Here is a 21,613-nt window from a genome sequence, read left to right as displayed (position 1 = left end):
CATACATACTATAGTGGGTTGGACAGCAGCCATTTGTATTATGAGCCACTCTCGAATTGATTGATACATGTTTCAGTGATTTGAGTTGTCACTTTGGCGCTCCCGCCAACGTGAAAAAGTAACAAAAGTCGGAGGGAAACAGAGTAGCCTAGCCCTCGTCACTCTGCTGCCTGCCTGCCTGCGGGCGGGTGGGTGGGGGCGGGCTTAGGGCTGACTGCCTGTCTGTCTGTCCCTCCCTCACTCCAATTGGATAAGGCCACACCGGTCCGGTGGCCAATCGATGGCTTTTGTGGCGAGGTATAAGTAAGACTCTCGAGGTGGCCAGCGGCTCATTCAGACTTTCTGTGACATACTGAAGCTACCAATATGAGCGGAAGAGGCAAAACCGGAGGCAAGGCCAGGGCGAAGGCAAAGACACGTTCATCCCGTGCCGGGCTCCAGTTCCCCGTGGGCCGTGTGCACAGGCTGCTGCGTAAAGGCAACTACGCCGAGCGTGTGGGCGCTGGCGCACCAGTGTACCTGGCCGCAGTGCTCGAGTACCTGACTGCTGAGATCCTGGAGTTGGCCGGAAACGCTGCCCGTGACAACAAGAAGACTCGTATCATCCCCCGTCACCTGCAGCTGGCAGTCCGTAACGACGAGGAGCTGAACAAACTGCTTGGCGGCGTGACCATCGCGCAGGGTGGTGTTCTGCCCAACATCCAGGCAGTGCTGCTCCCCAAGAAGACTGAGAAGGCCGTCAAAGCCAAGTAAAATCGCTGGTGCGGCTGCAACTTGACTACTCAACCCCCAAAGGCTCTTTTAAGAGCCAACCACCTAGCTCAACAAAAGCGCAAAGTGTCCTTTCTATGCCTGGCCAATTATTTGGCGTGTTAGATACACACACATATAGACGGCACCGTATCAAGTGCCCACATGAGGCCTAAATGAAGGATAACAACTAGTAGGCTAGAATGAGAGCATTATTGCGCGTCAAGTGTAACGTTGCTCGCGGCCCTAACAAAAGACCCAAGCGCGCCTCGGCGAGGGTGGGGGTTGCATTTTGGGGCGGCACGGAGAGGCCGAGCCTCCCGTCCAATGGGCGGCGGAGGAGGCCTCCGCAACGGGCCAATCAGGGCGGTGCGGAGATGGTGACCAATGAGCAGACGCCGCTGCCGGCTTTATAAACTTCACATAGGCATTTTGAGGCTATACTCCGACTGTGAAAGAAGGAAGCTAGCTAGCGCCATGGCCAGAACCAAGCAAACCGCTCGCAAATCCACCGGTGGCAAAGCACCCAGGAAGCAGCTCGCCACCAAGGCTGCGCGCAAGAGCGCCCCGGCCACCGGCGGCGTGAAGAAGCCTCACCGTTACAGGCCCGGCACCGTGGCTCTTAGAGAGATCCGTCGTTACCAGAAGTCCACTGAGCTGCTGATCCGCAAACTGCCTTTCCAGCGCCTGGTGCGAGAAATTGCCCAGGACTTTAAGACCGACCTGCGCTTCCAGAGTTCCGCAGTGATGGCCCTGCAGGAGGCAAGCGAGGCTTACCTGGTCGGCCTGTTCGAGGACACCAACCTGTGCGCCATCCACGCCAAGAGGGTGACCATCATGCCCAAGGACATCCAGCTGGCCCGTCGTATTCGCGGAGAGCGCGCATAAACGATGACCTGATCTCCAAAATCCCCCAAAGGCTCTTTTAAGAGCCACCTCCATATTTCAGTCAAAAAGGCACAATTGTTCCATTTGTACACGCCCCTTTCCCACCGTGTATGTTCCCTGTTCTCGAGTCACTACAGACCGTGGTTCGATTCCAGGCTGTATCACCACCGGCCGTGATTGTAAATAAGAGTTGGTTCTTAACTGACTTGAGTCGTTTCAATAACGCTCTCTTATATGTGATTAGATGTATGCCTAGAGTAGAAGAGGGGAAAAATACACTAGCAGTAATGAGTGATAGTAATGATATAGGGCAAAAAGTGTCAAAAATGGTCACTATGTAGCTAAGAACAACTGACTTTGAAAGTGCCGCTGATGAGATGGGAAAAGTTTACCGTGGAGCACGGAGGCCATCTAGTGGTTAAACGCTGGTACTGTCAGCGTGTGAGCACGTCATAGTGGCTCCCTATTGGTATTTGATCTTCAGGCCAGCGTTTCCCAAACTCGGTCCTCGGGTCCCCAAGTGGGGCACGTTGTGTTTTTTCGATTCCAATTGCTCTTGGAATGTAACATGCTAGAGTCTGTCTATTCCTTTGTGAAAATGGCCATTCAATGATTTCTGGCCCATGTGACATTCCTCGATGGCCCCAAAAATCCATGTTTTGATCCGATCATTACAACGTTAGCTGTGTGCACCCCATAATTCATGCGACTGACTAAGCTATTGAAAGTAAAATGATATATCTCTGTCCGGCGCAAGTGAAAGGTGGTCGAAAAAAAGTAGAGTAGAGTCGTGTGTCTTTGGCGTGATTTGAAGTCGACTTCTGATGTGGGATTTAGTTCATTTTTCCAAGAAGATTTGCTGAGGAATCGAAACCCCTTGACCAAATGATACGACAAAGTAAAGGCCCTAAATACAGGCTGCCAGTTAAATGCAGCAATGACACGGCTAAAGTGTGTCATCTCAGGACAAAAGAGCAGGAATTGTCTGCTGTTGCATCTTCACTCATGAGACATGTAATAGCGGAGCTCCGTGGTGCTGAAAAAGACAGCGCCCCTGGCCATTTGCCAAGGCCTATTTCCCGTTGGAGGGATTTTTGACATGCTATAGGCACAGTTCAGTACACCCCTCATCCTGTAATTGGTCCCAGAATCATCCACTTGATTCCCGACCACCAACCGATTGTCGGGGTGCATTGGTGTAAAATGTGGTCGTCGAGATCAAGTTCTATAGGCTACATGGGGTACTGGCATCTGTACCTTTTTTTTTTTAGCTACCTACACCAGTAGGGGAGCTTACAGATAAAGAGTGCACTAGGCTAGAGAGAAAAGTACCATTCCGTTTTTCATAAAGTAGGTCAATGTAACTTACTCTCTTTTGATACTTGAGAAACATAGATTCACATGACGTCCAAATCTGCAAGAGACAAAAGCAGCAGAAAATCAGCAGGTGAAGAAAAGGGTTAAGTGAATATGATTTAAGAGCAGTCAAATGAAGTAATAGTGACATAGATTGTAAGAAATGAAATGTACCATGTGAACATTGCATTGTGGCTTTAGAAGAGCATGTATTTGTAGATGAATGACAGATTAGCTTTGGTGACAAAGTAACTGTATAATTTGAGGTACTCTACATGAGCATGTGTTTGCCTATTTGATGATCTGTTGTAGTTAATGTTTGATTTTGAGCACATACTTGTTGTGACAATTGCATCAGGTTGAGGGAGAAATGGTCTGTGTGGCCATTGTGAGTGGCACTTCTGATCCAGCAGGTGGTGTTAAGATCCCTCCCTATGTGGCTTTGAATGATGAGCCAGTGTTGGCAAAATGACTTGTGCTCCAGCGGGTGGCGGTGAAATGCCTCCCTATCTATATGACTTGCCCTATTCCTTTGACATTGTTCACTTGATTGGAGATGATTCCGGTCTTCTTCATGAGCACTCCTGCATGTCTTCCTTCCTGTCTTGCCATGTGGGTTCCACGGAGGTGTGTGTTTTTGTTAGATATCACTGGGCACATTCCTAACGTGGAGGTGGTTTGCATAGCTCATGTCATGTGGATATATAAAGTATTGTATTGTAAGGTATGTTAGTCTACGGACGGTCTGACATTGCTCGTCCATATATTGATGTATTCCAATTGCATTTGGGTGTATTGTGTGGAATGTTGGAACATGGTTAGATCTTACTGTGCTGTTGGAGCTAGTAACACAAGCATTTCCCGACATCTGCTAAACAGGTGTATGTATATCTCTCTAGTCACCCCCAAAACCAATTCTTTCTTTGGCCGCCTCTCCTTCCAGTTCTCTGCTGCCAATGACTGGAACGAACTACAAAAATCTCTGAAACTGGAAACACTTATCTCCCTCACTAGCTTTAAGCACCAACTGTCAGAGCAGCTCACAGATTACTGCACCTGTACATAGCCCACCTATAATTTAGGCCAAACAACTACCTCTTTCCCTACTGTATTTAATGAATGTATTTATTTTGCTCCTTTGCACCCCATTATTTTTATTTCTACTTTGCACATGTCTTCCATTGCAAATGTACCATTCCAGTGTTTTACTTGCTATATTGTATTTACTTTGCCACCATGGGCTTTTTTTGCCTTTACCTCCCTTATCTCACCTCATTTGCTCACATCGTATATAGACTTGTTTATACTGTATTATTGACTGTATGTTTGTTTTACTCCATGTGTAAGTCTGTGTCGTTGTATGTGTCGAACTGCTTTGCTTAATCTTGGCCAGGTCGCAATTGTAAATGAGAACTTGTTCTCAACTTGCCTACCTGGTGAAATAAATAAAAATAAAAATTTAAAAAAATGTGTCTATTTGATTAGGATTAGGACTTTTCCTCTATGTGTCGCACTTCCATTTCCACTTTATGTCCCCGTTAGGGAGCTGTCATTTATGCTGCAGGCTAATTACTACCAATGTCATTGTGGTCCAAGTTCAACTCCTAGCCTATAGGGTGTGGTAACAGGCCCTCTGTTATTTGTTGTTGTACTCTGCATGTGAAGTATCTGCACTGTAGCCTATAGAGGAACTAAGCCCTTGATAATAGGGGAACGCAAGCTGTTGAACACAAACTCCCAGTCCTATGATGTTGCTCTGTGAAGGAGGTTAGCTTTTCAGCATTCAATTCCTGGCAGCCTTCTTCGCCCTGGTTGATTTGTGAATGTGAGTGATTCGAGAATGTTTGGCTTGGGTATCCAAGGTGTTTGAGATTGTTGAGGACCAGTGTTCCGAGGGGCTGACTGTGACATCATAAAGCGGAATGTAGTTAGCGTGCTGTTTGAGGGATTCCAATTCAGTCCGTTGCGGCCTTCCAGGCAGTGCAGTTGTGCTTCAAGTGTGCTCTCTGTGTGATGACTTGTTGTGCCTACACGGAGTACAGCTACGAACGGACGTGACATTTGGGGTAAGCCTAAGCCTTTTCGTAACCTTAACCTATTTCTTCTAACTTGCTATGACAAAGTGCTTTGATGACACTAGCTGCATCCCAGCTAGTTGAACGCTTGTCAGTCATTCTCCTAAAAGGCAACCTCTGTTGCTCGATGTACTAAACCGAGGGCCGGCAGCCACTAAGTGCACGTAAGAGACAATTATGGCAACAATAAGTTGTAAGATGATACCTAGTCACATCTGAGATGTGAATCAACTGCACCGATTGGTCAATCGCCAGTATGTGCCCTTGGGCCTCATTTGTCCCCTTTGAAATGACCTGTTGAGATCATTCAATGCAACAGCTGAGGCTCTCTGGCCTATAAAGGATCCACCTCATACCACTATTTCCGTAATATAAGGCTATGTTATTGTTTTTTGAAAAAAGTACCATACAATATTTGCACATCCCTATCACCTCTGTACGCATAGGAAAATGATCCCTTTATTGTGTGTGTGTTGGGTGGGTGTCTGAGGAATGTTTTACTGCGTTTCAGCTTGCAGAGGTATCACCACCCTTCCCATGGCCACCTGGATCCTGTCTAGGGAAGAAAAAGAAGAATGACGTTATTACATGGCCTTCAAGAGCTACATGACTGCTGAGGTGACATTACGGACCCCTTATAGGGTTTGTGGCATTCCTTGTGTATTTGTTTCCCGTATGTTGCACTTTGTTTCTCCTTTGTACTTGTGACACTATTTGAGGTTTTAACGCCTATCTCTATTAGGTGTGACTGGCAACTGCAGTGGGTTGAATCCTACTAGTTCAGTGTTTCCCAACTCCAGGCAGGGGTAGAGTAGCCATTTTTTGTGGTAGCCCTGGAGAGGCACAGCTGATTGAAAGAGTTGAATCAGGTGCAACAACAACAACAAGTAGAACAACACCAATCAATGTGAAGAGTGGGACATCACAGTTGGGCCTTGTGTTCAACATAGCTCAGTATTTGAGTGTGTTTCCCGCGCATGTAAGTAAGTAGCTTTGATTTCTTCTTCCTCCATTGTTCCCTAGAACGAACGCCCTGCCCTCCCCTTTGCAGCAGAGGCCAGGCAAAAGCGCGCGCTTTCTGTGCCACTGGCTTCAATCAGGTCCACCAAACGCAGATAATAAGAGCACCCGAGCACCGAAAATTACGTCATTAATTCACTTGAACTCAGCTAGCGAACACACGATGTCTGGAAGAGGTAAAGGCGGCAAGGGACTCGGAAAAGGAGGCGCTAAGCGTCACCGTAAGGTTCTCCGCGATAACATCCAGGGAATCACCAAGCCCGCCATTCGCCGTCTGGCTCGCCGTGGCGGCGTGAAGCGTATCTCCGGGCTGATCTACGAGGAGACCCGCGGTGTCCTGAAGGTGTTCCTTGAGAACGTGATCCGTGACGCCGTCACCTACACCGAGCACGCCAAGAGGAAGACCGTTACGGCCATGGACGTGGTCTACGCTCTGAAACGCCAGGGACGCACCCTGTACGGTTTCGGCGGTTAAACGCACTCTTCTCGGAACGTCAACATCCCGACTTGAACCCAAAGGCTCTTTTAAGAGCCACCCACATCCGCTTCAAAAGGGTCAAATCCATTATCGTAGGAAACCATGAGCCACTCTTGAGTGGACAGGGAGGGAGTATTCGTGACAGGAGGCTATGTTCAGTGCAGGCTTTGCCTACAGTCGTATTAAACCATGAGCCACTCTTGAGTGGACAGGGAGGGAGTGTTCATGACAGGAGGGAGGCTATGTTCAGTGCAGGCTTTGCGTACAGTCGTATTACGAGACACCCGAAATAAAGGCACCACGGCTGGGAAATCCCCACCAAGTACCAAAAAGGGGAGCCTTATTTTTGGCCATTGTAGGACTTTTTTGGAAACACACCATTCCCCACCAGTGACAGAGCATAGGCTATGGTCTTTGTTAGGGAAGCAAGCCTCTGAGTGGAAGGCTCTTATGCGCGCTCAGCTCCACTGGGCAAATGGCAGGGGCGCCTATGAGAAAGCAGGGGTGTGTCCACGGCCGGCGAATTAGCTTAGCTTCGTCTTCATAAGAGGGAAAGGGCTCTCCACCCCCTCATTCGTTTGTGAGAAGCAGCGAGACATCAGCATCATGCCCGAGCCAGCAAAGTCCGCGCCCAAGAAGGGCTCCAAGAAAGCCGTCACCAAGACCGCAGGGAAAGGCGGCAAGAAACGCCGAAAGTCGAGGAAGGAGAGCTACGCCATTTACGTGTACAAAGTCCTGAAGCAGGTCCACCCCGATACCGGCATCTCCTCCAAGGCCATGGGAATCATGAACTCGTTCGTGAACGACATCTTCGAGCGTATCGCCGGAGAGTCGTCTCGCCTGGCCCACTACAACAAGCGTTCCACCATCACCTCCAGGGAGATCCAGACCGCAGTGCGCCTGCTGCTCCCCGGAGAGCTGGCCAAGCACGCAGTGTCCGAGGGCACCAAGGCCGTGACCAAGTACACCAGCTCCAAGTAAACAGCCCATTTGGAGTGCTGTAGTAACCCAAAGGCTCTTTTAAGAGCCACCCAACCTGTCAGTGAAAAAAGCAAATCCATATGTGTGTGTGTGTGTGGAGGACATGTCAAAAAGGGGGGAGAGGGAATAAATGATGCTGACATGAACAGGGTAGGAATGTGTGCATGGCAGTATAACACAGTGAGTGGGATTCCACTCGTGCTCCGATGACTGGAGCCTGTGTAACAGTATAACTTTAGGCCGAACCAGGGACCCTCTGCACACATCATCAACAACAGTCTCAGAGCAAGTGACGTCACCGATTGAAACTAGCCGTTTCACATCCCTTACACACACCTGTACAAGAGGGAGGAGGAGAGAGAAGAAGAGGCTCCAAATCTCTCTCTCTAGGCCTATATCAGGGCGGACAAGCACATGGGGCGCCAGCCTCCATAGCGCCGGCCGCACAGCCAGACACCAAGACCCACAGACACAAAGACCGGCACGAGTGAGTCACGCTGCGGAGTCAAGCGAGGAAGGACTGCGAGAAGGCCACAAGCCTATCTCTCTCTCTCTCTCTCTCTCTCTCTCTCTGACACGCTTTTGAAAGAGACACACAGACAGAGAGAGAGACTACCTAGCACAAGAAAACACACAGGCTCCAAATCCAACTAATAAACTCATACTAATAAAACATCACACACACACACACACAAAGTGCAAGTAAGCATGTCGTTGGACAGTGTATTATTTCTCGTTTGCCTCCTGGACACATGACGAATACAACGTGAAACTAGTCTCAGCCAGGCCTCACAAGTGCATGTGTTTTAAGGTCCCCAAAAGAGCTCTCCTTTAAAACACCAAGGAGCACATCAGGGGACGCCAAACCATTTGATTCCCTTGCCAGACATCTCGGCTCACTCCACAATCAATGGTGCTCGCAATCGGATGCACTTTTAGGCCATTTAGGAGACAAATAGCACAGGAAAAGCAGTGCGCACCGCTCCACCCGACAGTCGAACGGTGAGGTTTTGAGCGAGTCGCAGCAAAATGCACGGGGCTTCTGCAGCCCACATGACTTTATTCTGAACGGACACAAGTCTGCTCGCTGGGCCGTTCGCTTTTGGGCCAAAAACGCGGCTCCGTCGGTGACTTTTGGCCCGATATTGGCGACCAGAAAACACAAGTGAAAGAGCATTTGGCCAGCCCGGAGAAGCCGAGCTGGGTGGCTTGAGTCTACATGGTTCTCATGTCGCGTTTAAGGCCAGCCCCCTGCACGGTGTGGAGCTTCAATAGCGCAGAGCAGCGTCTACAGCAAAGTACTCCTCCTCACAGACTACCGTAGTGTTGTAAGTGTGTGTGTTTACCGGACCGAACGACAGACATGGCAGAAGTCGCACCAGCACCCGCCGCCGCCGCGCCGGCCAAGGCACCCAAGAAGAAGGCAGCAGCCAAGCCCAAGAAAGCGGGACCCAGCGTAGGCGAGCTCATCGTCAAGGCGGTGTCCGCCTCCAAGGAGAGGAGCGGCGTGTCCCTGGCCGCGCTCAAGAAGTCTCTGGCGGCAGGCGGCTACGACGTGGAGAAGAACAACTCCCGTGTCAAGATCGCCGTCAAGAGCCTCGTCACCAAGGGCACCCTGGTCCAGACTAAGGGCACCGGTGCTTCCGGCTCCTTCAAGCTCAACAAGAAGGCCGTCGAGGCAAAGAAGCCCGCCAAGAAAGCCGCAGCCCCCAAAGCTAAGAAGGTGGCCGCCAAGAAGCCCGCCGCCGCCAAGAAGCCCAAGAAGGTAGCAGCCAAGAAGGCCGTGGCCGCAAAGAAGTCCCCCAAGAAGGCCAAGAAGCCCGCTACACCCAAAAAGGCCGCCAAGAGCCCAAAGAAGGTGAAGAAGCCCGCCGCAGCGGCCAAGAAAGCGGCCAAGAGCCCCAAGAAGGCTACCAAGGCAGCGAAGCCCAAAGCCGCCAAGCCCAAGGCGGCCAAGGCCAAGAAGGCAGCCCCCAAGAAGAAGTAAACCTATTACAAACAGTGTTCTTTCTACTCGACACATGTTGTTACCACAAAAGGCTCTTTTAAGAGCCACCCACCTCTTTCCATAAAAGCGCATGTCATTCCATTCCACCTACCTACCCGTGGTGCAAAAGAAATGAAATGAATGACTTTTACGCACCACATTTTGGAGTGGCTAAATGGCTTTACATTTGTCACTCAAGAGTGCAGCACCCTCACCAGTCAACATTGTTGTGATGTGTTAGAATTGGCATGTCACATTGATCCTGATAATAATAAGCATACATACTATAGTGGGTTGGACAGCAGCCATTTGTATTATGAGCCACTCTCGAATTGATTGATACATGTTTCAGTGATTTGAGTTGTCACTTTGGCGCTCCCGCCAACGTGAAAAAGTAACAAAAGTCGGAGGGAAACAGAGTAGCCTAGCCCTCGTCACTCTGCTGCCTGCCTGCCTGCGGGCGGGTGGGTGGGGGCGGGCTTAGGGCTGACTGCCTGTCTGTCTGTCCCTCCCTCACTCCAATTGGATAAGGCCACACCGGTCCGGTGGCCAATCGATGGCTTTTGTGGCGAGGTATAAGTAAGACTCTCGAGGTGGCCAGCGGCTCATTCAGACTTTCTGTGACATACTGAAGCTACCAATATGAGCGGAAGAGGCAAAACCGGAGGCAAGGCCAGGGCGAAGGCAAAGACACGTTCATCCCGTGCCGGGCTCCAGTTCCCCGTGGGCCGTGTGCACAGGCTGCTGCGTAAAGGCAACTACGCCGAGCGTGTGGGCGCTGGCGCACCAGTGTACCTGGCCGCAGTGCTCGAGTACCTGACTGCTGAGATCCTGGAGTTGGCCGGAAACGCTGCCCGTGACAACAAGAAGACTCGTATCATCCCCCGTCACCTGCAGCTGGCAGTCCGTAACGACGAGGAGCTGAACAAACTGCTTGGCGGCGTGACCATCGCGCAGGGTGGTGTTCTGCCCAACATCCAGGCAGTGCTGCTCCCCAAGAAGACTGAGAAGGCCGTCAAAGCCAAGTAAAATCGCTGGTGCGGCTGCAACTTGACTACTCAACCCCCAAAGGCTCTTTTAAGAGCCAACCACCTAGCTCAACAAAAGCGCAAAGTGTCCTTTCTATGCCTGGCCAATTATTTGGCGTGTTAGATACACACACATATAGACGGCACCGTATCAAGTGCCCACATGAGGCCTAAATGAAGGATAACAACTAGTAGGCTAGAATGAGAGCATTATTGCGCGTCAAGTGTAACGTTGCTCGCGGCCCTAACAAAAGACCCAAGCGCGCCTCGGCGAGGGTGGGGGTTGCATTTTGGGGCGGCACGGAGAGGCCGAGCCTCCCGTCCAATGGGCGGCGGAGGAGGCCTCCGCAACGGGCCAATCAGGGCGGTGCGGAGATGGTGACCAATGAGCAGACGCCGCTGCCGGCTTTATAAACTTCACATAGGCATTTTGAGGCTATACTCCGACTGTGAAAGAAGGAAGCTAGCTAGCGCCATGGCCAGAACCAAGCAAACCGCTCGCAAATCCACCGGTGGCAAAGCACCCAGGAAGCAGCTCGCCACCAAGGCTGCGCGCAAGAGCGCCCCGGCCACCGGCGGCGTGAAGAAGCCTCACCGTTACAGGCCCGGCACCGTGGCTCTTAGAGAGATCCGTCGTTACCAGAAGTCCACTGAGCTGCTGATCCGCAAACTGCCTTTCCAGCGCCTGGTGCGAGAAATTGCCCAGGACTTTAAGACCGACCTGCGCTTCCAGAGTTCCGCAGTGATGGCCCTGCAGGAGGCAAGCGAGGCTTACCTGGTCGGCCTGTTCGAGGACACCAACCTGTGCGCCATCCACGCCAAGAGGGTGACCATCATGCCCAAGGACATCCAGCTGGCCCGTCGTATTCGCGGAGAGCGCGCATAAACGATGACCTGATCTCCAAAATCCCCCAAAGGCTCTTTTAAGAGCCACCTCCATATTTCAGTCAAAAAGGCACAATTGTTCCATTTGTACACGCCCCTTTCCCACCGTGTATGTTCCCTGTTCTCGAGTCACTACAGACCGTGGTTCGATTCCAGGCTGTATCACCACCGGCCGTGATTGTAAATAAGAGTTGGTTCTTAACTGACTTGAGTCGTTTCAATAACGCTCTCTTATATGTGATTAGATGTATGCCTAGAGTAGAAGAGGGGAAAAATACACTAGCAGTAATGAGTGATAGTAATGATATAGGGCAAAAAGTGTCAAAAATGGTCACTATGTAGCTAAGAACAACTGACTTTGAAAGTGCCGCTGATGAGATGGGAAAAGTTTACCGTGGAGCACGGAGGCCATCTAGTGGTTAAACGCTGGTACTGTCAGCGTGTGAGCACGTCATAGTGGCTCCCTATTGGTATTTGATCTTCAGGCCAGCGTTTCCCAAACTCGGTCCTCGGGTCCCCAAGTGGGGCACGTTGTGTTTTTTCGATTCCAATTGCTCTTGGAATGTAACATGCTAGAGTCTGTCTATTCCTTTGTGAAAATGGCCATTCAATGATTTCTGGCCCATGTGACATTCCTCGATGGCCCCAAAAATCCATGTTTTGATCCGATCATTACAACGTTAGCTGTGTGCACCCCATAATTCATGCGACTGACTAAGCTATTGAAAGTAAAATGATATATCTCTGTCCGGCGCAAGTGAAAGGTGGTCGAAAAAAAGTAGAGTAGAGTCGTGTGTCTTTGGCGTGATTTGAAGTCGACTTCTGATGTGGGATTTAGTTCATTTTTCCAAGAAGATTTGCTGAGGAATCGAAACCCCTTGACCAAATGATACGACAAAGTAAAGGCCCTAAATACAGGCTGCCAGTTAAATGCAGCAATGACACGGCTAAAGTGTGTCATCTCAGGACAAAAGAGCAGGAATTGTCTGCTGTTGCATCTTCACTCATGAGACATGTAATAGCGGAGCTCCGTGGTGCTGAAAAAGACAGCGCCCCTGGCCATTTGCCAAGGCCTATTTCCCGTTGGAGGGATTTTTGACATGCTATAGGCACAGTTCAGTACACCCCTCATCCTGTAATTGGTCCCAGAATCATCCACTTGATTCCCGACCACCAACCGATTGTCGGGGTGCATTGGTGTAAAATGTGGTCGTCGAGATCAAGTTCTATAGGCTACATGGGGTACTGGCATCTGTACCTTTTTTTTTTTTAGCTACCTACACCAGTAGGGGAGCTTACAGATAAAGAGTGCACTAGGCTAGAGAGAAAAGTACCATTCCGTTTTTCATAAAGTAGGTCAATGTAACTTACTCTCTTTTGATACTTGAGAAACATAGATTCACATGACGTCCAAATCTGCAAGAGACAAAAGCAGCAGAAAATCAGCAGGTGAAGAAAAGGGTTAAGTGAATATGATTTAAGAGCAGTCAAATGAAGTAATAGTGACATAGATTGTAAGAAATGAAATGTACCATGTGAACATTGCATTGTGGCTTTAGAAGAGCATGTATTTGTAGATGAATGACAGATTAGCTTTGGTGACAAAGTAACTGTATAATTTGAGGTACTCTACATGAGCATGTGTTTGCCTATTTGATGATCTGTTGTAGTTAATGTTTGATTTTGAGCACATACTTGTTGTGACAATTGCATCAGGTTGAGGGAGAAATGGTCTGTGTGGCCATTGTGAGTGGCACTTCTGATCCAGCAGGTGGTGTTAAGATCCCTCCCTATGTGGCTTTGAATGATGAGCCAGTGTTGGCAAAATGACTTGTGCTCCAGCGGGTGGCGGTGAAATGCCTCCCTATCTATATGACTTGCCCTATTCCTTTGACATTGTTCACTTGATTGGAGATGATTCCGGTCTTCTTCATGAGCACTCCTGCATGTCTTCCTTCCTGTCTTGCCATGTGGGTTCCACGGAGGTGTGTGTTTTTGTTAGATATCACTGGGCACATTCCTAACGTGGAGGTGGTTTGCATAGCTCATGTCATGTGGATATATAAAGTATTGTATTGTAAGGTATGTTAGTCTACGGACGGTCTGACATTGCTCGTCCATATATTGATGTATTCCAATTGCATTTGGGTGTATTGTGTGGAATGTTGGAACATGGTTAGATCTTACTGTGCTGTTGGAGCTAGTAACACAAGCATTTCCCGACATCTGCTAAACAGGTGTATGTATATCTCTCTAGTCACCCCCAAAACCAATTCTTTCTTTGGCCGCCTCTCCTTCCAGTTCTCTGCTGCCAATGACTGGAACGAACTACAAAAATCTCTGAAACTGGAAACACTTATCTCCCTCACTAGCTTTAAGCACCAACTGTCAGAGCAGCTCACAGATTACTGCACCTGTACATAGCCCACCTATAATTTAGGCCAAACAACTACCTCTTTCCCTACTGTATTTAATGAATTATTTATTTTGCTCCTTTGCACCCCATTATTTTTATTTCTACTTTGCACATGTCTTCCATTGCAAATGTACCATTCCAGTGTTTTACTTGCTATATTGTATTTACTTTGCCACCATGGGCTTTTTTTGCCTTTACCTCCCTTATCTCACCTCATTTGCTCACATCGTATATAGACTTGTTTATACTGTATTATTGACTGTATGTTTGTTTTACTCCATGTGTAAGTCTGTGTCGTTGTATGTGTCGAACTGCTTTGCTTAATCTTGGCCAGGTCGCAATTGTAAATGAGAACTTGTTCTCAACTTGCCTACCTGGTGAAATAAATAAAAATAAAAATTAAAAAAATGTGTCTATTTGATTAGGATTAGGACTTTTCCTCTATGTGTCGCACTTCCATTTCCACTTTATGTCCCCGTTAGGGAGCTGTCATTTATGCTGCAGGCTAATTACTACCAATGTCATTGTGGTCCAAGTTCAACTCCTAGCCTATAGGGTGTGGTAACAGGCCCTCTGTTATTTGTTGTTGTACTCTGCATGTGAAGTATCTGCACTGTAGCCTATAGAGGAACTAAGCCCTTGATAATAGGGGAACGCAAGCTGTTGAACACAAACTCCCAGTCCTATGATGTTGCTCTGTGAAGGAGGTTAGCTTTTCAGCATTCAATTCCTGGCAGCCTTCTTCGCCCTGGTTGATTTGTGAATGTGAGTGATTCGAGAATGTTTGGCTTGGGTATCCAAGGTGTTTGAGATTGTTGAGGACCAGTGTTCCGAGGGGCTGACTGTGACATCATAAAGCGGAATGTAGTTAGCGTGCTGTTTGAGGGATTCCAATTCAGTCCGTTGCGGCCTTCCAGGCAGTGCAGTTGTGCTTCAAGTGTGCTCTCTGTGTGATGACTTGTTGTGCCTACACGGAGTACAGCTACGAACGGACGTGACATTTGGGGTAAGCCTAAGCCTTTTCGTAACCTTAACCTATTTCTTCTAACTTGCTATGACAAAGTGCTTTGATGACACTAGCTGCATCCCAGCTAGTTGAACGCTTGTCAGTCATTCTCCTAAAAGGCAACCTCTGTTGCTCGATGTACTAAACCGAGGGCCGGCAGCCACTAAGTGCACGTAAGAGACAATTATGGCAACAATAAGTTGTAAGATGATACCTAGTCACATCTGAGATGTGAATCAACTGCACCGATTGGTCAATCGCCAGTATGTGCCCTTGGGCCTCATTTGTCCCTTTGAAATGACCTGTTGAGATCATTCAATGCAACAGCTGAGGCTCTCTGGCCTATAAAGGATCCACCTCATACCACTATTTCCGTAATATAAGGCTATGTTATTGTTTTTTGAAAAAAGTACCATACAATATTTGCACATCCCTATCACCTCTGTACGCATAGGAAAATGATCCCTTTATTGTGTGTGTGTTGGGTGGGTGTCTGAGGAATGTTTTACTGCGTTTCAGCTTGCAGAGGTATCACCACCCTTCCCATGGCCACCTGGATCCTGTCTAGGGAAGAAAAAGAAGAATGACGTTATTACATGGCCTTCAAGAGCTACATGACTGCTGAGGTGACATTACGGACCCCTTATAGGGTTTGTGGCATTCCTTGTGTATTTGTTTCCCGTATGTTGCACTTTGTTTCTCCTTTGTACTTGTGACACTATTTGAGGTTTTAACGCCTATCTCTATTAGGTGTGACTGGCAACTGCAGTGGGTTGAATCCTACTAGTTCAGTGTTTCCCAACTCCAGGCAGGGGTAGAGTAGCCATTTTTTGTGGTAGCCCTGGAGAGGCACAGCTGATTGAAAGAGTTGAATCAGGTGCAACAACAACAACAAGTAGAACAACACCAATCAATGTGAAGAGTGGGACATCACAGTTGGGCCTTGTGTTCAACATAGCTCAGTATTTGAGTGTGTTTCCCGCGCATGTAAGTAAGTAGCTTTGATTTCTTCTTCCTCCATTGTTCCCTAGAACGAACGCCCTGCCCTCCCCTTTGCAGCAGAGGCCAGGCAAAAGCGCGCGCTTTCTGTGCCACTGGCTTCAATCAGGTCCACCAAACGCAGATAATAAGAGCACCCGAGCACCCGAAAATTACGTCATTAATTCACTTGAACTCAGCTAGCGAACACACGATGTCTGGAAGAGGTAAAGGCGGCAAGGGACTCGGAAAAGGAGGCGCTAAGCGTCACCGTAAGGTTCTCCGCGATAACATCCAGGGAATCACCAAGCCCGCCATTCGCCGTCTGGCTCGCCGTGGCGGCGTGAAGCGTATCTCCGGGCTGATCTACGAGGAGACCCGCGGTGTCCTGAAGGTGTTCCTTGAGAACGTGATCCGTGACGCCGTCACCTACACCGAGCACGCCAAGAGGAAGACCGTTACGGCCATGGACGTGGTCTACGCTCTGAAACGCCAGGGACGCACCCTGTACGGTTTCGGCGGTTAAACGCACTCTTCTCGGAACGTCAACATCCCGACTTGAACCCAAAGGCTCTTTTAAGAGCCACCCACATCCGCTTCAAAAGGGTCAAATCCATTATCGTAGGAAACCATGAGCCACTCTTGAGTGGACAGGGAGGGAGTATTCGTGACAGGAGGCTATGTTCAGTGCAGGCTTTGCCTACAGTCGTATTAAACCATGAGCCACTCTTGAGTGGACAGGGAGGGAGTGTTCATGACAGGAGGGAGGCTATGTTCAGTGCAGGCTTTGCGTACAGTCGTATTACGAGACACCCGAAATAAAGGCACCACGGCTGGGAAATCCCCACCAAGTACCAAAAAGGGGAGCCTTATTTTTGGCCATTGTAGGACTTTTTGGAAACACACCATTCCCCACCAGTGACAGAGCATAGGCTATGGTCTTTGTTAGGGAAGCAAGCCTCTGAGTGGAAGGCTCTTATGCGCGCTCAGCTCCACTGGGCAAATGGCAGGGGCGCCTATGAGAAAGCAGGGGTGTGTCCACGGCCGGCGAATTAGCTTAGCTTCGTCTTCATAAGAGGGAAAGGGCTCTCCACCCCCTCATTCGTTTGTGAGAAGCAGCGAGACATCAGCATCATGCCCGAGCCAGCAAAGTCCGCGCCCAAGAAGGGCTCCAAGAAAGCCGTCACCAAGACCGCAGGGAAAGGCGGCAAGAAACGCCGAAAGTCGAGGAAGGAGAGCTACGCCATTTACGTGTACAAAGTCCTGAAGCAGGTCCACCCCGATACCGGCATCTCCTCCAAGGCCATGGGAATCATGAACTCGTTCGTGAACGACATCTTCGAGCGTATCGCCGGAGAGTCGTCTCGCCTGGCCCACTACAACAAGCGTTCCACCATCACCTCCAGGGAGATCCAGACCGCAGTGCGCCTGCTGCTCCCCGGAGAGCTGGCCAAGCACGCAGTGTCCGAGGGCACCAAGGCCGTGACCAAGTACACCAGCTCCAAGTAAACAGCCCATTTGGAGTGCTGTAGTAACCCAAAGGCTCTTTTAAGAGCCACCCAACCTGTCAGTGAAAAAAGCAAATCCATATGTGTGTGTGTGTGTGTGGAGGACATGTCAAAAAGGGGGGAGAGGGAATAAATGATGCTGACATGAACAGGGTAGGAATGTGTGCATGGCAGTATAACACAGTGAGTGGGATTCCACTCGTGCTCCGATGACTGGAGCCTGTGTAACAGTATAACTTTAGGCCGAACCAGGGACCCTCTGCACACATCATCAACAACAGTCTCAGAGCAAGTGACGTCACCGATTGAAACTAGCCGTTTCACATCCCTTACACACACCTGTACAAGAGGGAGGAGGAGAGAGAAGAAGAGGCTCCAAATCTCTCTCTCTAGGCCTATATCAGGGCGGACAAGCACATGGGGCGCCAGCCTCCATAGCGCCGGCCGCACAGCCAGACACCAAGACCCACAGACACAAAGACCGGCACGAGTGAGTCACGCTGCGGAGTCAAGCGAGGAAGGACTGCGAGAAGGCCACAAGCCTATCTCTCTCTCTCTCTCTCTCTGACACGCTTTTGAAAGAGACACACAGACAGAGAGAGAGACTACCTAGCACAAGAAAACACACAGGCTCCAAATCCAACTAATAAACTCATACTAATAAAACATCACACACACACAAAGTGCAAGTAAGCATGTCGTTGGACAGTGTATTATTTCTCGTTTGCCTCCTGGACACATGACGAATACAACGTGAAACTAGTCTCAGCCAGGCCTCACAAGTGCATGTGTTTTAAGGTCCCCAAAAGAGCTCTCCTTTAAAACACCAAGGAGCACATCAGGGGACGCCAAACCATTTGATTCCCTTGCCAGACATCTCGGCTCACTCCACAATCAATGGTGCTCGCAATCGGATGCACTTTTAGGCCATTTAGGAGACAAATAGCACAGGAAAAGCAGTGCGCACCGCTCCACCCGACAGTCGAACGGTGAGGTTTTGAGCGAGTCGCAGCAAAATGCACGGGGCTTCTGCAGCCCACATGACTTTATTCTGAACGGACACAAGTCTGCTCGCTGGGCCGTTCGCTTTTGGGCCAAAAACGCGGCTCCGTCGGTGACTTTTGGCCCGATATTGGCGACCAGAAAACACAAGTGAAAGAGCATTTGGCCAGCCCGGAGAAGCCGAGCTGGGTGGCTTGAGTCTACATGGTTCTCATGTCGCGTTTAAGGCCAGCCCCCTGCACGGTGTGGAGCTTCAATAGCGCAGAGCAGCGTCTACAGCAAAGTACTCCTCCTCACAGACTACCGTAGTGTTGTAAGTGTGTGTGTTTACCGGACCGAACGACAGACATGGCAGAAGTCGCACCAGCACCCGCCGCCGCCGCGCCGGCCAAGGCACCCAAGAAGAAGGCAGCAGCCAAGCCCAAGAAAGCGGGACCCAGCGTAGGCGAGCTCATCGTCAAGGCGGTGTCCGCCTCCAAGGAGAGGAGCGGCGTGTCCCTGGCCGCGCTCAAGAAGTCTCTGGCGGCAGGCGGCTACGACGTGGAGAAGAACAACTCCCGTGTCAAGATCGCCGTCAAGAGCCTCGTCACCAAGGGCACCCTGGTCCAGACTAAGGGCACCGGTGCTTCCGGCTCCTTCAAGCTCAACAAGAAGGCCGTCGAGGCAAAGAAGCCCGCCAAGAAAGCCGCAGCCCCAAAGCTAAGAAGGTGGCCGCCAAGAAGCCCGCCGCCGCCAAGAAGCCCAAGAAGGTAGCAGCCAAGAAGGCCGTGGCCGCAAAGAAGTCCCCCAAGAAGGCCAAGAAGCCCGCTACACCCAAAAAGGCCGCCAAGAGCCCAAAGAAGGTGAAGAAGCCCGCCGCAGCGGCCAAGAAAGCGGCCAAGAGCCCCAAGAAGGCTACCAAGGCAGCGAAGCCCAAAGCCGCCAAGCCCAAGGCGGCCAAGGCCAAGAAGGCAGCCCCCAAGAAGAAGTAAACCTATTACAAACAGTGTTCTTTCTACTCGACACATGTTGTTACCACAAAAGGCTCTTTTAAGAGCCACCCACCTCTTTCCATAAAAGCGCATGTCATTCCATTCCACCTACCTACCCGTGGTGCAAAAGAAATGAAATGAATGACTTTTACGCACCACATTTTGGAGTGGCTAAATGGCTTTACATTTGTCACTCAAGAGTGCAGCACCCTCACCAGTCAACATTGTTGTGATGTGTTAGAATTGGCATGTCACATTGATCCTGATAATAATAAGCATACATACTATAGTGGGTTGGACAGCAGCCATTTGTATTATGAGCCACTCTCGAATTGATTGATACATGTTTCAGTGATTTGAGTTGTCACTTTGGCGCTCCCGCCAACGTGAAAAAGTAACAAAAGTCGGAGGGAAACAGAGTAGCCTAGCCCTCGTCACTCTGCTGCCTGCCTGCCTGCGGGCGGGTGGGTGGGGGCGGGCTTAGGGCTGACTGCCTGTCTGTCTGTCCCTCCCTCACTCCAATTGGATAAGGCCACACCGGTCCGGTGGCCAATCGATGGCTTTTGTGGCGAGGTATAAGTAAGACTCTCGAGGTGGCCAGCGGCTCATTCAGACTTTCTGTGACATACTGAAGCTACCAATATGAGCGGAAGAGGCAAAACCGGAGGCAAGGCCAGGGCGAAGGCAAAGACACGTTCATCCCGTGCCGGGCTCCAGTTCCCCGTGGGCCGTGTGCACAGGCTGCTGCGTAAAGGCAACTACGCCGAGCGTGTGGGCGCTGGCGCACCAGTGTACCTGGCCGCAGTGCTCGAGTACCTGACTGCTGAGATCCTGGAGTTGGCCGGAAACGCTGCCCGTGACAACAAGAAGACTCGTATCATCCCCCGTCACCTGCAGCTGGCAGTCCGTAACGACGAGGAGCTGAACAAACTGCTTGGCGGCGTGACCATCGCGCAGGGTGGTGTTCTGCCCAACATCCAGGCAGTGCTGCTCCCCAAGAAGACTGAGAAGGCCGTCAAAGCCAAGTAAAATCGCTGGTGCGGCTGCAACTTGACTACTCAACCCCCAAAGGCTCTTTTAAGAGCCAACCACCTAGCTCAACAAAAGCGCAAAGTGTCCTTTCTATGCCTGGCCAATTATTTGGCGTGTTAGATACACACACATATAGACGGCACCGTATCAAGTGCCCACATGAGGCCTAAATGAAGGATAACAACTAGTAGGCTAGAATGAGAGCATTATTGCGCGTCAAGTGTAACGTTGCTCGCGGCCCTAACAAAAGACCCAAGCGCGCCTCGGCGAGGGTGGGGGTTGCATTTTGGGGCGGCACGGAGAGGCCGAGCCTCCCGTCCAATGGGCGGCGGAGGAGGCCTCCGCAACGGGCCAATCAGGGCGGTGCGGAGATGGTGACCAATGAGCAGACGCCGCTGCCGGCTTTATAAACTTCACATAGGCATTTTGAGGCTATACTCCGACTGTGAAAGAAGGAAGCTAGCTAGCGCCATGGCCAGAACCAAGCAAACCGCTCGCAAATCCACCGGTGGCAAAGCACCCAGGAAGCAGCTCGCCACCAAGGCTGCGCGCAAGAGCGCCCCGGCCACCGGCGGCGTGAAGAAGCCTCACCGTTACAGGCCCGGCACCGTGGCTCTTAGAGAGATCCGTCGTTACCAGAAGTCCACTGAGCTGCTGATCCGCAAACTGCCTTTCCAGCGCCTGGTGCGAGAAATTGCCCAGGACTTTAAGACCGACCTGCGCTTCCAGAGTTCCGCAGTGATGGCCCTGCAGGAGGCAAGCGAGGCTTACCTGGTCGGCCTGTTCGAGGACACCAACCTGTGCGCCATCCACGCCAAGAGGGTGACCATCATGCCCAAGGACATCCAGCTGGCCCGTCGTATTCGCGGAGAGCGCGCATAAACGATGACCTGATCTCCAAAATCCCCCAAAGGCTCTTTTAAGAGCCACCTCCATATTTCAGTCAAAAAGGCACAATTGTTCCATTTGTACACGCCCCTTTCCCACCGTGTATGTTCCCTGTTCTCGAGTCACTACAGACCGTGGTTCGATTCCAGGCTGTATCACCACCGGCCGTGATTGTAAATAAGAGTTGGTTCTTAACTGACTTGAGTCGTTTCAATAACGCTCTCTATATGTGATTAGATGTATGCCTAGAGTAGAAGAGGGGAAAAATACACTAGCAGTAATGAGTGATAGTAATGATATAGGGCAAAAAGTGTCAAAAATGGTCACTATGTAGCTAAGAACAACTGACTTTGAAAGTGCCGCT

The 21,613-nt window shown here is 50.2% G+C and overlaps 8 protein-coding genes and 1 pseudogene across 8 annotated transcripts; all 9 read left to right on the top strand.

The window, feature by feature from the left end:
• Window positions 1-205: 205 nt before the first annotated feature.
• Window positions 206-1,129, top strand: LOC118956116 (histone H2A). Its single transcript, XM_036974189.1, has one exon. The coding sequence runs from the start codon at window positions 367-369 to the stop codon at window positions 751-753; it is 387 nt and encodes a 128-aa protein (XP_036830084.1). The 5' UTR covers window positions 206-366; the 3' UTR covers window positions 754-1,129.
• On the top strand, window positions 1,116-1,659 carry LOC118956115 (histone H3-like). Its single transcript, XM_036974188.1, has one exon. The coding sequence runs from the start codon at window positions 1,138-1,140 to the stop codon at window positions 1,636-1,638; it is 501 nt and encodes a 166-aa protein (XP_036830083.1). The 5' UTR covers window positions 1,116-1,137; the 3' UTR covers window positions 1,639-1,659.
• A 4,019-nt stretch (window positions 1,660-5,678) lies between these two features.
• LOC118956135 lies at window positions 5,679-16,435 on the top strand. Its single transcript, XM_036974206.1, has 5 exons — window positions 5,679-6,545; window positions 7,301-7,311; window positions 8,345-8,351; window positions 11,020-11,369; window positions 16,049-16,435. The coding sequence occupies exons 1-5, from the start codon at window positions 6,253-6,255 to the stop codon at window positions 16,372-16,374; spliced, it is 987 nt and encodes a 328-aa protein (XP_036830101.1). The 5' UTR covers window positions 5,679-6,252; the 3' UTR covers window positions 16,375-16,435.
• Window positions 8,765-9,607, top strand: LOC118956131 (histone H1). Its single transcript, XM_036974203.1, has one exon. It carries the CDS (start codon window positions 8,912-8,914, stop codon window positions 9,533-9,535), a length of 624 nt encoding a protein of 207 aa, XP_036830098.1. The 5' UTR covers window positions 8,765-8,911; the 3' UTR covers window positions 9,536-9,607.
• LOC118956133 (histone H2A) lies at window positions 10,132-10,626 on the top strand. Its single transcript, XM_036974204.1, has one exon. It carries the CDS (start codon window positions 10,178-10,180, stop codon window positions 10,562-10,564), a length of 387 nt encoding a protein of 128 aa, XP_036830099.1. The 5' UTR covers window positions 10,132-10,177; the 3' UTR covers window positions 10,565-10,626.
• Window positions 16,436-16,926: 491 nt separating the features above from the next.
• LOC118956134 (histone H2B) lies at window positions 16,927-17,411 on the top strand. The gene has a single exon (XM_036974205.1). It carries the CDS (start codon window positions 16,983-16,985, stop codon window positions 17,355-17,357), a length of 375 nt encoding a protein of 124 aa, XP_036830100.1. The 5' UTR covers window positions 16,927-16,982; the 3' UTR covers window positions 17,358-17,411.
• Window positions 17,412-18,033: 622 nt separating this feature from the next.
• LOC118956132 lies at window positions 18,034-19,494 on the top strand (annotated as a pseudogene).
• A 316-nt stretch (window positions 19,495-19,810) lies between these two features.
• Window positions 19,811-20,734, top strand: LOC110515258 (histone H2A-like). Its single transcript, XM_021594219.2, has one exon. It carries the CDS (start codon window positions 19,972-19,974, stop codon window positions 20,356-20,358), a length of 387 nt encoding a protein of 128 aa, XP_021449894.2. The 5' UTR covers window positions 19,811-19,971; the 3' UTR covers window positions 20,359-20,734.
• LOC110514178 (histone H3) lies at window positions 20,721-21,264 on the top strand. The gene has a single exon (XM_021593695.2). The coding sequence runs from the start codon at window positions 20,743-20,745 to the stop codon at window positions 21,241-21,243; it is 501 nt and encodes a 166-aa protein (XP_021449370.1). The 5' UTR covers window positions 20,721-20,742; the 3' UTR covers window positions 21,244-21,264.
• Window positions 21,265-21,613: the final 349 nt, after the last annotated feature.

This window comes from Oncorhynchus mykiss, unplaced genomic scaffold (genome assembly GCF_013265735.2).
Source record: "Oncorhynchus mykiss isolate Arlee unplaced genomic scaffold, USDA_OmykA_1.1 un_scaffold_416, whole genome shotgun sequence".
Lineage (NCBI taxonomy): Eukaryota > Metazoa > Chordata > Actinopteri > Salmoniformes > Salmonidae > Oncorhynchus > Oncorhynchus mykiss.
Note: the sequence above shows the minus strand (reverse complement) of the source record. Positions and strands in the feature narration are given on the sequence as shown.

What these genes read in the sequence shown, in the direction of transcription:
- LOC118956116 (XM_036974189.1), top strand. Translation starts at nt 367, where the DNA reads ATGAGCGGAAGAGGCAAAACCGGAGGCAAGGCCAGGGCGAAGGCAAAG.
- LOC118956115 (XM_036974188.1), top strand. Translation starts at nt 1,138, where the DNA reads ATGAGCAGACGCCGCTGCCGGCTTTATAAACTTCACATAGGCATTTTG.
- LOC118956135 (XM_036974206.1), top strand. Translation starts at nt 6,253, where the DNA reads ATGTCTGGAAGAGGTAAAGGCGGCAAGGGACTCGGAAAAGGAGGCGCT. An exon ending in GTTCGAGGACACCAACCTGT is followed by an intron (nt 11,370 to 16,048) that starts GCGCCATCCACG and finishes ACTTGAACTCAG; the next exon opens with CTAGCGAACACACGATGTCT.
- LOC118956131 (XM_036974203.1), top strand. Translation starts at nt 8,912, where the DNA reads ATGGCAGAAGTCGCACCAGCACCCGCCGCCGCCGCGCCGGCCAAGGCA.
- LOC118956133 (XM_036974204.1), top strand. Translation starts at nt 10,178, where the DNA reads ATGAGCGGAAGAGGCAAAACCGGAGGCAAGGCCAGGGCGAAGGCAAAG.
- LOC118956134 (XM_036974205.1), top strand. Translation starts at nt 16,983, where the DNA reads ATGCCCGAGCCAGCAAAGTCCGCGCCCAAGAAGGGCTCCAAGAAAGCC.
- LOC110515258 (XM_021594219.2), top strand. Translation starts at nt 19,972, where the DNA reads ATGAGCGGAAGAGGCAAAACCGGAGGCAAGGCCAGGGCGAAGGCAAAG.
- LOC110514178 (XM_021593695.2), top strand. Translation starts at nt 20,743, where the DNA reads ATGAGCAGACGCCGCTGCCGGCTTTATAAACTTCACATAGGCATTTTG.